This window comes from Platichthys flesus, chromosome 4, assembly GCF_949316205.1.
Source record: "Platichthys flesus chromosome 4, fPlaFle2.1, whole genome shotgun sequence".
Taxonomy (NCBI): Eukaryota; Metazoa; Chordata; class Actinopteri; order Pleuronectiformes; family Pleuronectidae; genus Platichthys; species Platichthys flesus.
This window is the reverse complement of record NC_084948.1, coordinates 9,118,782-9,133,146: the sequence shown is the minus strand read 5'-3', so window position 1 is coordinate 9,133,146 and position 14,365 is coordinate 9,118,782. Positions and strand designations below refer to the sequence as shown.

The 14,365-nt window shown below is 43.5% G+C and overlaps 1 protein-coding gene across 1 annotated transcript; it reads left to right on the top strand.

Annotated features, from left to right (window-relative positions):
* Positions 1 to 156: 156 nt before the first annotated feature.
* lhx1a (LIM homeobox 1a) lies at positions 157 to 8,853 on the top strand. The gene is made up of 5 exons (XM_062386175.1): positions 157 to 1,058; positions 2,840 to 3,063; positions 3,603 to 3,886; positions 5,667 to 5,832; positions 6,868 to 8,853. The coding sequence occupies exons 1-5, from the start codon at positions 889 to 891 to the stop codon at positions 7,245 to 7,247; spliced, it is 1,224 nt and encodes a 407-aa protein (XP_062242159.1). The 5' UTR covers positions 157 to 888; the 3' UTR covers positions 7,248 to 8,853.
* Positions 8,854 to 14,365: the final 5,512 nt, after the last annotated feature.

The following is a 14,365-nucleotide window of genomic DNA, read 5'->3' as shown; positions in this document are numbered from 1 at the left end:
GCCGCGGCCTGACGTCAGGAGGCTGGGAATAAGGCTGGGTTGGAGCTTTAGGAGCAAGACAGTGTACTGGAGACCCAGCGCATCCCAGCATACGCACGATACTGGAGACTTTGGGCATCCCAGCATACACGCCTACTACCACCGGAGCCGCCGGCGCAAAGCAGCATCTTCCCACCGACACAAGCTGAACATCCCGGATCATCCGAAACACCGATTGGGGAAGCACACTCCCGTGTTGTTTGAATCTTTTTTGGGGGTGTGGGATTTTGTTTCTCGCCGGGTTGTGGACAGTGGATACGGTGCCATGTCAAAGTACACTGAATTATTTATAGGCGTGCGTGTCTTGTTGTGTGACAGCTCTGCCCTAAAAGAATTTTACTAGACGCCTCTTCCAGCAGTGACTGGCAAGCGACGCTCTTCTCCTCGGCCGATGCATCCCAGTGAAGAGCGCCGGGACAGCAACCGACCTGGCTCCGCTCTCCTCGTCTGAGCCGACCTGCTGCTCCCTGCGTTGAGATCTGCATTTTTGGCCAAATTGTGCGTTTTGCTCCGGATGCAACAAGGGACTGATTTATTTTCTTCACCTCGTTTGCTTTTTGGCTTTTCCACACGAGAGGGAGAGGACGCCGCTTCCATCCATTCGTGTGTGTTTTGTATTTTTTCTTCTTCATCTTCGCTTTGGACGCTCGAGCCTTTTTTACGCATGCAGGGAGAAATCTGTGGTGACACCTGATCGACTGGCTCCTCCGCGCTCATTGACCCGGGGAGCTCCAGGCGAACCAGGGAGGGAGGAAGCAGATACCCGGTCAATGCTCGGCCTGCGCTGTTGATTTGGTTTTGTGTCTGTGCGCTTCATCTGCGGGGTTGTAGCCCAGACCAGCCAAAGCCATGGTCCACTGCGCCGGCTGCGAGAGGCCTATCCTGGACCGCTTTCTGCTCAACGTGCTGGACAGAGCCTGGCACGTCAAATGCGTGCAGTGCTGCGAGTGCAAATGTAATTTAACTGAGAAATGCTTTTCACGAGAGGGGAGACTGTACTGCAAGAATGATTTCTTTAGGTAAGCGCTGAGAAGGTGGCAGACAAACTCCACAACAGTGATTCTGTGTATTTATGTGTGTGGTCTAAGTGGACAGCGAGCAGCAGGCTAACACACACAAACCTTTAATAATTGTTTTTTTTATTATCGAGAAATATAAAGAGCAGCTGAAAACAAGAGCATAGACTCGAAGACACAATCCTTAGAATAGAAGGAAACCGTATCAATTTTTTATTTCGTAATATTAAATAGTTTTTGTGGATACAGTGCTTATCATAATGATCCTAAATATAATGTACAACTTTTACATGAGTTGTATTGCTCAACAATAACCTGGGGAAAAAAACAAGGCATATTTAATAATAGTTTAATTCAGAGAATGTTAAAATAAAATAAGGGACATCCCTTAAAACATTTTTAGTTTGAAAAAAATTGTTAGTTTTGATTAACAAGATCTTAGGAGTAGATATAACAAATTGTGAAAAAAAAAACTCCAGGCTGCATCCAGTGTTTACAGTGAACTCTTCAGTTCATTTAGTTTTGCTCTGAGTAAGTGAACAGAGTGAGCGGTCCGTGCCTGTAGGCGTGAGTGAGGACTTGCAGGTGACAAGCCTTGATTAAGAGCGAGTAATTAAAAGCTTGTTAATTTGAATTCTCATGCAAAACAACAACAAAAGAGAGGCGGCCACATTAAACGCGTGTGCACTCGCTCTCAGCGGGGTGGGGGGGGTGTTAGGAAATCGAGGAAATCACAGTTCGGCGTGTTTCTTTTTGCAGCACGCAGGGAGTCCGGGTGGGGTAGTGGAGGTGGTGGTGGTGCTGGTGGGGGACGCACAGGATCAAACCCCGGCCAGAGGAGCCGCTGCCCGGTGTGTTTGCTCAGTCCGACTGAGGGGGACGTGATAAGTGGATTTGAATAGTAAACTAGCTGAAAAGATCAAGTCCGCAGACAATGCAATCACAGACGTGCGGTCAACAAGCGGTGCACGCCGCTCAATACACATTGTTTAACGGGGAAGTCAATGGCACGGCCGTAATTTATTATTCCACAGCCAACCTGCTGAGCCCGCGAGTTCACTGAGCGTCCGCGTGCAGGAAAGTGTGGACACGGAAATGTAGAAGGAAATATAGGAAAAAAATCGATAGAGTTCATGCACAAAATTATATATGATAAATAAAATAATGAACATATTTTACCAGGATGACCAAACCATACAAAAACAGGTTTTAAATTATTATTATTGTTATTATTTTTAGTGTCATTATTATTATTATTTTCATCATTATTATTATTAATATTTTAGTATTGTAGTTTCATTCTTGATTTTGTGCATTGCATAACGTTTAAAAAGGCTTTTTTAAATTCCTGTTTTGAAGTTTGAAAATAAGCTGCTTTCTTTTAGTCAACACCATGAATATCTGGTGGTGACCTGTTCTTTTTCACTGTGGATATTTATGCTCTGAATATTATATAATAGATAAAAAGATTTACAGTTTAAGTGTGGACACCATATTTTTAAATGGTTTAACAAAAGCATCAGGAATCAAGTGTCTAGACTCTGTTATAAATGATTTGGTTAATTTCAGGCCTGCACGAAAACTGTAAAAAATAATGTTAATCAGCGTCTATTTTCGACAAAAGGCGGATAATTCCTTCCCACAATCTCCGCCTTATCTCCAAACCTGACCTGAGGATGATTAGGTTTTTTTTTAATCCAAATGGGTTCATTTGTGAAACAAATATAATGTAAATACATATTTTATGATAATAATAATAACCCTGGCCCCCTCTTCTCCCGCAGGCGGTTTGGCACCAAGTGCAGCGGTTGCTCGCAGGGCATCTCTCCGAACGACCTGGTCCGGAGGGCCCGGAGCAAAGTTTTTCACCTCAACTGCTTCACCTGCATGATGTGCAATAAGCAGCTCTCCACCGGCGAGGAGCTCTACATCATAGACGAGAACAAATTCGTTTGCAAAGAAGACTATATAAGTAACAGCAATGGAAAGGACGCCAGCCTCCTCTCAGGTACGGAGGAAACCCTGCGAGTGCGTGCGCGCGTGTCTGTGTGCGTGTGTTTGTGTGAGCACAAGGCGGAATAAATTGTGATGGATGTGATGTGTTCAGCCCCACAGTGGCTTCATCATTTCCATGACCAGGACTCAGACGGCATTCTGAGAGCAGAGCCCGACAAAAAAAAAACATATAGATCATTCTGCTCCCTAATGCGTAATATGTCCACTTCAGGCCGTTCCTCTGTCTGAGCGCTCTAGAGATGCTGCTCTGTGATGTAAATGTGCTGCATGGGTTGGATCCACAATAGGTGTAAAATGTAGGGATTTTAGCAGAGTAAAAAAGAAATGCGCACAAATAAGCTGTTTTTTAATTTGCAAAATGAATGCTATGTGCACGCATAAGTGCTGTTCCAATGCCTGGAGCCAAAATGAACATTTCAGAAAATATTATTTACTTCGTATTAATGTATAATCGCGGACCTGAGGTCATAGTTCAGAGTCGAATGAGGATGAATTCCACTGCTCTGATCGCCATATTTCATATTTCTGCAGTAACGGCATGCAGCGACCCGAGTTTATCACCGGACTCTCAAGACCAGCTACAGGACGACGTGGTGCTAAAGGACACGGAGATCGCGGCGCTGTCCGACAAGGAGACGGTGAACAACGAGAACGACGACCAGAACCTCGGCGGCAAGCGGCGCGGCCCGCGGACCACCATCAAGGCCAAGCAGCTGGAGACGCTGAAGGCGGCGTTCGCGGCCACCCCCAAACCCACCCGACACATCAGGGAGCAGCTGGCCCAGGAGACCGGCCTCAACATGAGGGTCATCCAGGTAAAGACACGGCTGCACGGAGCGTCCACCCTGGGCTCATCTATTTGACTTTAAGTTCATCCATTGATTTACCAGTAAATACATATTTATTTAATAGCACGTATTTAATGGCAAATCGGACTCTCTCTCAAAGGGGGGAACGTCTGCCCCACGACATAAGCTACTACATGATTTGATAGTAAATCTTGAAAAAATCTATTATGGAGATAAAATTCAGACACTCAGAGGTTGGGGAGGTGGTTCCGCGCCTTTTTCATTTTATTTTATTTTATAGGGTGTCACGCACCCATTAAAAGGTGTGATGTAACAGCTTATATTTTATAGGAGAGAAAAAAAAGAAATGTCCCTGCCAAGATGCCAGACTGCCACGACCGCGCAGGCCTTATCCCATCAGAGAGGCTCCACCTCCCCCACCACCCATCCATCCGTCCCATCCCGTCCCCTCACCTCCCCCTCTCGAATCTTTCGCCCCCCTTTAAAAGAGGCCTCTTCCTTCCAAAACTGCGCCGTCACATTGATTTCATTAAGCCAAACGATTGGGCTGAGCGACGAGGCTGATTTGGAGACGGGTAATTTATATGGGCCCTTTTTTTTGTGGGAATTCTTGGCGCCCGGGACGAGGCAGAGTCGCCAACTGGCGCCGGACTGCTGGGAGCGCTGGGAGTCCTGGCACAGCGCTGCCATCACGTTTTGCGCGCACATTTAGCCACGCTGAGAGCAGCTCAGCCAAGTGGAACAGGCAGAAATCGGTTTCAAGGGTCCTCGGACGGTCTCCTCACACCTCTGAATTACAACAGGCCCTGCGATGAGTTAAACAAGGAGCAGCACAGACCACTGACGCACCTTTGTCATTATCCAATTCTCATCATTATGACCACTGATTTTGATTGAAGGGCACCTTTAGTTTATCTTTTGGCGAGTTCTAAAAAAAAAGTGTTAAAAAACTCCTTTCACACATTCGCAGGGAAAAATATAGCCTTTTTGCATCTTTATCGCGCGGACGGGTTTCTCTTTCCCTTTTTTCTGGAGATGGGGATGATGTAGATAAAACTGTGGGGCAGAGCCAAGGTAAAAAACGGTTTAACATAACTGATTTATAGCGATAAAGTGAGAGTGCCGACGCACGGATAGGTAGACTATCTAATATGTATGAGCACGAGGGGGGGAAAGGAAAGAGCGTAATTAAAGGATTCCGGCCTATAGATTAGGAAATGATAACCTCCAAGAGCCTGGTAATATATTGGAAACAACCCTCCTATTAAGTATTAATTGGAGATTTTAAACCCCCGCTGCTCCAGCCTCCAGTCGGGGTAAATGGAGGGTTAAAGGACCATTAGGGAGGTTAGATGTGATGCTCGCTCCTGTAAAGATAATTGGGCGCGATCGCCTCCACCGCGGAGCGTCGCGGGTTAAAGGCACCGGCTCATCACGCGCGCCGCAAAACACACAGAGCGCGCGGTTGTTTACTCCAGCGAGGAGCCAAATGTGGTCCAGGTAAATAAGACACCTAATTACACATTCTTTTCAACGGGGTCGGGTTTGCACAGCCGCGTTCACCTGCTTAGTCACAAAAATAGCAGCGCGAATTTATTTAGGTTTTTCTTTCATTTTTATTCCAACATTGTTTTTCTCCATCACCCCCCCCCCCCCTCCTCTCACCTCCCACGAAAAAAAAACAAACATTGACGTGCAATCAAAATGGCGCCATCAGCAGCATACTGCGTATTTCGACTAGGAGTATCAGGAGTTGACCCACATGTGTGTGTGTGTGTGTGTCCAGGTCTGGTTCCAGAACCGACGGTCCAAAGAAAGACGCATGAAGCAGCTGAGCGCGCTGGGCGCCAGGAGGCACGCGTTCTTCCGCAGCCCGAGGCGGATGAGGACGCTGGTGGACCGGCTGGAGCCCGGGGAGCTCATCCCCAACGGGCCCTTCTCCTACTATGGAGGTATGTTTACAGTTTAGCTCATTTGATCAAAGAAAGAAAATGTGTCTCATATTTTTGTAGTTCATGTCAACATTATGTATATGTGTAATATAGGCCTTATATAAACATTGTTTTACACTATATATGTATAATGTAGCCTATTGTAACCCTTTTTACCCTTTTTCACACTATTCAATTTATTATCACTGGTTTTGGAAAACGTTTTGTTAAATTCTTTTTTAATTCATATTTGCATGATTCCGTATTTCCTCTGAGCAAAAACATTTTTCCATCTCATCATCAGCTAAGATGTTGAATAAGTATGATTTAGGTTTTTGTTATTGTCGCATAAAGACACACTCTCAAGGAAATACTCCGCCTGCATATGGTTTCATTCCTGAGCTTCTTTCACTAAAAGCACACGATAATTTAAAATCCAAACCACAATAATATATATATATATATATATATATATATATATATATATATATATCAAATGTGTAGCTTACAGTTATTATGGCAGCTTTGGATATTCATCCAGAAGGTTCTTTTAAAAACACAGTGAGAAGAGATGTTAGTCAGTGTGCGTCACCTCATTCACTGAGTTAAGTTGAAGTGAAGTTACTTCACATTTGAGCGACTTGATACCACGCTCTGCCTTCAAGTGCCTTGGAATATATGATAATTTTCATAGAATTTCATTTGTGCTCAGGCCTTTGTCTTTTCTGTTGAAGCAAAACGTCTAATAATATTCTGCTGAACTTAAAAAAAAGAAAAGCTCTGTCTCAGTAGGTAGAACTGCTGATGAAATGGCCCCCACTTTAATTAATTTTGTGGCCACGTTGTTCTCCCCACCCAATTGCAGTTTTGATTTAAGTGTAACGTGCACTGTGACTAATGTAGCACGGCGAGGGTCTTTCTCCCTCACTGATACAAATCCAGCTATGTATATTGAATGAATTCCTCAACGTCTCTGGATTTTTTTATGCAAACCCATTGTTCTCTTAGCTAACGTTGATTTTTTTTGTCATTCTTCTTCGTCTCTTGGATCTACAGATTATCAAAGCGAGTACTACGGCCCAGGAGGGAATTATGACTTCTTTCCACAGGGGCCTCCGTCGTCGCAGGCCCAGACCCCGGTCGATCTCCCCTTCGTGCCCTCCTCAGGCCCCACGGGCACCCCCCTCGGAGGTATGGACCACCCTCTGCCGGGCCACCACCCCTCCAGCGAGGTGCAGCGCTTCTCCGACATCATGTCCCACCACCCAGGGGACTCTCCGAGCCCCGAGCCCGGAATCCCGGGGGCCCTGCACGGCCTCTCCTCTGAGGTGTTCGGCCCCAGTCCACCCTTTACCTCACTGTCGCTGAACGGCAGCGGATACAGCAACCACCTGTCCCACCCGCCCTCGGAAATGAACGAGGGCACTGTGTGGTAGCTTTTTCAGAGAGCAGACTTTACTGGCGAGAGATTCGGTAATGGAGGGTGTTGATGGGGGGCTGGAATCGAGAACAGGGAATTGGATATCAACAGGGTTAGGGCAACACCATTGAATCTTGCTTTTTTTTTTAGGGGAGGGGGGGCAGTTTTCATATTTATTTATTTATCTCCCCTCACGATTTGTTGGTCTTATTTGTGGGGAAAGCTTATCTGGCATTTAAATCATGCTCAAGAACATTGTCTTCAGTGTTGTGTTTGGGTGTTTCAGTTGCTTCTTTTGCCCACCTCCCTGCATCCAAAACTGGACTTACAAAAAAGTAATAATATAAAAAGCCGAACAAAAAACAATTACAAAAAAATGTGCGAGACTGCTGAACAGCCCCCGATTCTGCCCTCTGTCCTCGGACCCGTGGGGCACCCTGTCACCCCTCCTGATGCTGTCAGTGGCCCAGCAAAACGACCAAACCCCCGCAACCCTCAAAGGTGGGGTAGAAAACAACCCTTTTCGAAATCTCCTGGTATGTTCTGAACACGAAAACATCATTAGCTACTGTCAAAGACTTCAATAGCTTTACAGAGAGACAGAATGAAGGGGCTGAGGATTGGTTGTGTGCTGACCTGGCACTGTAGGAAGGCTGAGCAGCATTCAGACTATGTTCGAGGCACTAGACACATCCCTTGTATTTATTCAGAAGCTCCTCAGACCTCTTTGCCTCTCAAGGCTCTGCCATATTGACACTCAACCTTTTTGAGACTATGTTTCTGAAGGCCAGAGGAAATGACATTTTTTCTTCTTTTCCCCTGTGTGGACTATTTGTTTTCTCCTTTTTTTTTCTTGATTTCACAATTTCCACCAAATCTGAAGAAGGCCGCCTTCAAAAGGCAAACAGTAAAACCCTCTCTGGATTGCAAACCCTTTATTTAAAATGGAAGCGAACTTGAAATGTTGAAATGAAGTCTACCTTCTAAAAATCTTCTACTGGGGTTCTAAATGTGGGACTTAGAACAGTCAACTGTTTACGTAACCTATTTAATTCAGGAGTCCAGAAGTCTCGAAAACCATGTTTTAGAACCTCTTGATCCATATAAAAATGTTCCAAGCAACCAACCAAACTTTTGTATTGATTTCATTTATATTGTATGGAGATAAAAACACATTTGCTGGGGTTGTGGTTCACTGTGCTAGTTTGTACAAGATGTTGTTTACAAAAACGGTTCAAAAAGAATAAAAAACATAAGTAAAGTAGACATTTGCCAAATAATAAAAAAAAAATTGCACAAACACTGTTAAAGTGCTTTGCACCATTATCTGCAGAATGTGTTGAGACAAAATGTAAGTGTTAAAAGGAGTAATTGACTTCTTAATTTTTTAGTCTTCTGACGATACATTCATAAAATTGTTAATACAACATACTTAGACAGGTTTTATTTTTGTGTCTTCAAAGGAGAAAAACTATTAAAAATTGATGGTCAAATATGCAGCTAGTAGCTGCTACATCTCTTTGAATATCGAGCCCTCATGATATGTCTTTTAATGTTCCAATAAACCTAAGCTTATGTGACCTCCAGTGCATATTAGACCATTCACTGTATAAATACAACATGTTGACAAGATGTGTTTCTAATAAAACTAGAAAATATGCTTATGATTTTCTTCAACACAGTTTCTTTGGAGCAGTGGCCCTGCGGTGCATTACGTCACAGTGTGTTCATGCATCAGGCAGTGTCAGCACAGCCGTACATCACAGGACTCTCTCTGTGAGGCACTTATCAGGCCAGTGTCACTCATGTCATAATGAACGCTTTTTTGTCTCCGCGTCTCATTTTCCATTCACTTGGAGTGGGAAATAATTGGCTTTTGCCGACACGGTGACAGGTAAACATTTGTCAATTCTGATTAAAAGGATTCGGAAACTTTGAAACGGCAGTTAGTGGAAAGTGACAAAAAAGACACAGAAAAGGAAAAAAGGCTTTTAGCTGAGCTGTAGAAACATGCTTTATGCTTTACAGATTGAGTTTTGTAATGTCAATCTTTTTTTCCCAGCTGCAGGGTTGCACAAGGCCCTGATGTCGTGAACAATAATTAGTAGACAAATGGAATAAGGGTCTGAAAAATAAGAAGAAATCTGTTGATTTAACTTTTCCTCCTGTCACGAAGACACTCATTGGACCGGCTGGCTCCAGCCGACACAAGGGGGAGTGAATTCACAAGTTATGCAGGCACCACTTTCCATGTTCTGTCCCCATCTGCACTGGCTCGGGCCTCAAATTCTTCCATTCAGTTACCCGAGCTCGTCAGCTTATCACAAGCGGTTAGCTGGGCAACTGTGAAGGACAATGATGAAATTGCCGTGACCACGGCTGTGCTGCTTGTTATGCTTTTATTAGCCCGCTCCTACATTATTATTCCCTGCAGCTGACTGTTCTCGCAGTGCGGCCCGGCGGCTGGGAGGGACTTCTCCGAACTTACTTCGGTGAACATAGCCGTAATAATAATCAAGACGGCCAAACACCGAGGCGTGATCTTTTGCAGGAAGCAAGAGAAAATTATTCATACTTGTAGGGAAATGAGTCGGGCAGTGGGATTGTGGCATGAATCCGGAGGAAGCTTTATCTCCCTAACCCTTTGCGTGCAGTTAGGACTGTATGGCATCCCAGTTTTCTCCCCTGCCTCCAGACTGTAATCCACCATGAATTAATCATGGTCTTGAGTGTTAACCAAGCTTTGGGAGGTGGGGTGTGTGTGGAAGGATATAGGTCTCTGTTGAGCCCTTGGGCTTAGCCCCCCCTGTGGTAACACCATGCACCGGCGACTGACCGCCCTGGGGCCACGGCTCTTTAAATTCAAATCTGCTATTGATCGCTCATCAGCTGTTGGTGCAAACTGACCTTGTCGTAACACTGGAAAATAAAACAAGCTTTAACAGCATTCAAAGGGTTTTAAATGGCGTTTTAAATCCGGGAGTCAGGTTGTTTGAATAGTCCACACACCCACTGGGATGCAAAATCCCAAAGTGTACAGTTTGTGCATGTGTGTTTGTGATGAGGAGGTTACGGGGGTATAAATGCTTCGAGGAAAGAATTTACTTCAGGGTACAACAGGGGCCAACATTTTGAGCCAATAGGAAGATCCGGCCCAGCAGGCGAACACTGAGATACTTGCATTCAAACTGCGAAGGGATTTTTTTTAGAGCCCCTCTCCATATGAGAAGCATTTGGCTGCTAGCTTTAAATGCAGAGTGGCTCAGCTGGAAGTGAACCCTCTCCTCAGAGCAAACGTACCATAAGCACACAAACACAAGCCTGCCGCTCCTTGTTGTTTCTCCTCAAACAAACAACACATGTTGGGGGAAGCCAATGTCTTGGCCAGGAATGAGAGAAACGCTGTTAATCAATGGAGCAGGTTGGTTGATCGCTGAGCCACGTTTCCCTGGCTCAATACTCAGCGAGAGGGTGATACAGAGATATGAAGCCGCCTGATAAGCTGGCCGCTGCGGACGAGCTGTGGGGCCACCGCACTGCACTGTGCACTTCCTCATCCTTCACACACCAAAGACAGAAGACATTTAACTCATAGGAGCATTTATTTTACAGTCATATACTGTATTATTGCATGTTATCGACCATTTGTGTTACAAGGCCATTCAAGAGGGATTCGGAAACCGAGTGCCCGAAAAAGAGACGTCCGCTTTCTGCTCTAGAACGTCCAGACTCAAGTGGAGGACGCGGTGTTCTGATCAGCTGTGGTGATCATGTTTGAAGAAAAGAGTGGCATTCCAGAGAAGTCAAACATATCCGACAGAAAATATGAGGAAAGATGAAGCAGAGACAAAAGCAGCAGATGAAACCCCAACTGGAAAGAACAATAAAAGAAATCTTCTGATGCAGATAAAGTGCGTCCAGGGAAAAGCGATTCCTGCACGATTAGAGTTTGGCTTTCAATCTTTCTGTCTTCAATCCCCTGACGCAGCAGGAAAATAAAACAAATAAAGTGACATGTGATGTGTTCTTGTTTCTGTGCAAGGAGAGACGTCATGTGCAGCTTGGGAAAATCGGATTCATGCCTTGATTTGAGAAATGATGCTCCTCCCTCCCAGACAACAAAGATAGAATATGTATTTGTCTGCTAACTTCTTTCTTCTCTCTCCTCCCTCACACAGCCTGGATTTCAACTGAATTAGCTAAATTTTCACAAGTTACGTCCAAAAGTAGCGGAATCATCTCATAAAACTGATTTGACCTCAGAATCACGACCAGTGCGTCATCCAGCTCTTACCCCTGACCCCCGTCTGCCGGTTTTTTAAACTTGTGTTGGAACAATCATTATCTCCAGCCACTCATTCTTCTGTGTTGGGTCAATAGTTCAGCGTGAGAAGGCTGTTAGGAGATCCTGGTATCACAATCACTCAGATATTTCTGCCAGACAGTGCGATGCATTTAGTTTTAATTACAGTGAAGTTGTGTGGTTGTAGAAACCAGAGCTGCTATGGAGCCAGTACTAATTTCATTAAATGATGTGGACCTCTATAGGCAGAGCCTTGGAGAAATAAAAAATAGACAAAATGAAATAAGCACTGCATGTGGGAGGACTTGGTAATTAAGTACACAACCACAGCAGAGAGACAGGTCAGACGGAATACCAATTGATAGAGGGCCTGACTGCAGCACAGCACTCACGCAGTCCTACTAAGTGTTGCTTTTTCTCTTTACCATTCATTTTTGGCTGCACTCTTCTGTTTCCTACGTGGTTTCTTAATGTTTCAGACTTCATTTATATAGAAAGCAAATGTCGTATTTCCACCATTGTTTTGCAATTTGGCCTCGTTTTAGCTCTTTGCATTCATGCTATTTAAAATGTAATATAACTGTAGTCGGCGGCGACCTACGCTTCCGATCAAACTACAAATGACAATGAGTCTTAGGTTCTTGTTATTACTGAATGCTAATCCACATGGTCTGCTCATGACATCCCCATTCTCATGCAGTGAGCTAAGACAAGGCGTAAAGGGGTGAGATATTCATGATAAATTGTTTTTTTAATTGTTTTAATTGTTTTTTTTCTTGCTTGTTTGTTTTCTCCTCACATGTCTCATATTATCACATTGTCTATCACATGTGAAGCACTCTGAATTGCACTAACCTGCATGAGAGATGGTATATGAATATAAGTTTGATGTGATTTGATAACACCCCATCCATCATAAATAAAAGCTATAGAAAGACCACTTCTACTTTATCTAGTTAGCCTGGGTGACCTTCCTGGTTTCAACAACCATGTACACACCAAATTTAGCAAGCAGCTGATATAATGCTAAACAAGATCTTCAGCTTTTTCACTTTTTGCAGGTAGCTATCTTGCACTGAGAAAAAAAGCACTCTGGGTTTTTAACTTGAATTGAATAAATCATTGTACATATTGAGCTCATTTCTGCCTTTAGTAGTTTGCCCCTGAGAAAATGTGCATAAATGTACCTTTAATTTGCTGTTCATAATCAGTACAAAACTGAATGTTTTACTTATAATTGGTTTGTTACCCATTGAAGTGCAATTTACATAAAGAAATTGCCCATGTAACAAACAATGCATTCACCCAGGGAGGAAAGTATACTCGTTTCGCAAAGTGGAAAGTACTAATTTCCCCCTGGAGGATGTCCTGATGGTATGTGAGGTCTGTAGGTTGGCCTGATTAGCACAGAGCATGGAGTGTGTCTACACCATCTGACCCACTGAGTGATATTCATTTGTCATTCACATATTGGAGACCAACTGCTGTGCGTTTTGCTCGGGGCAAGGGTTTTCTCAACGAGCTGTTTGTGTATGATTGCACTGGCAATTTCCCCCATCGTGATATTACATGGACTACACACTTTAGCGCAAAATCTGTTTATAATTTACACAAGCTGGTTGAGTTGGTACATTTCCCTTCATTAATAGGGTCTTTCATTTCTGATTGAAAATACATTTCATCTGAAAGAGTGCTTTAATGAGTACTGTATGTCCATTATCATGTACAGTAGTCACACAGTTGAAAACAGTGGGACACCATTTGACATCAGATGTGCTGGGTTGAGTTTGTCTGCAAAACAATGAATAGTGTGATCTCAGAGAAGACTCCCTTTTGTAATATTTTAATGTCAAATGCTTAAAAGCGGAAATCACCTCCTCCTTTATTTGTGGTGTTGGTCTCATGATCCCTGGTTTGTCCTGCAACAGTCCTCGGTCAGATCCAGCCTCAGCCCAGTCACCTGATCCTAATGTGGCTCCAGACCCTCAGACCTGTAAACAAGTCCTTTATCGGTGCTTATATATTTATATCGACTGACATCTGAAGAGCATCAGCCGGTGCAGGCACAACTGTGTAGCCAATACAAAATACCCCCAACTTACAGGAATAAGAGTTTCACTACAGGTAAACAGTGTGTTGGTAGCACAGTGCCAAAACATAAAGGCCAATACATATCTTCCTCTAGGCAATAAGGGTTTTTTAAAAAAAAATGCTAATTGACTTTGTTCTGCCCTTTTACCATTCTTTTTAGTCAGCTTTTTTCTGTTTGCAATATAAAATCATGTTTTAGACATTTTTACCATTTAAATATGAAGAAAAAAATATATATTTCTTCCAGTGCTGCAATGCTATCATTTAATACTAATTTCTAATTTGTATGCCCAAGCATAAAAACACATATATATATATATATATATATATATATATATATATATATATATATATATATATATATATGTGTTTTTGGCAATTGTCATGAAACAAAAAAGCCGCCTGATGATACTAATTATATGTTGGTAAAAATAGTTAATGTTTTGATTCCATAACAACTCTCCTGCCGGCTCACTACTGTGATAGACACAAGTCAAACATGGCTCAGCCAACACAGCCTTTCCAAACATTTACAAAGTCTTTGCTTGCAGGTGATGACCAGATTACTCTGTGGCCGAGAACACAAGCCATTCCATTTTGTTCCGATATTAGGTGACCGAGAGAATGGCAGTTAGATGCTCGGATTAAGAAGAATCTACCTTGCCAAAAATGAACAAATAAAACTTGTAATGGAAGTCACAGTATTGTAACTGTTGGAAGCTACATTTCTAAATTAAAAT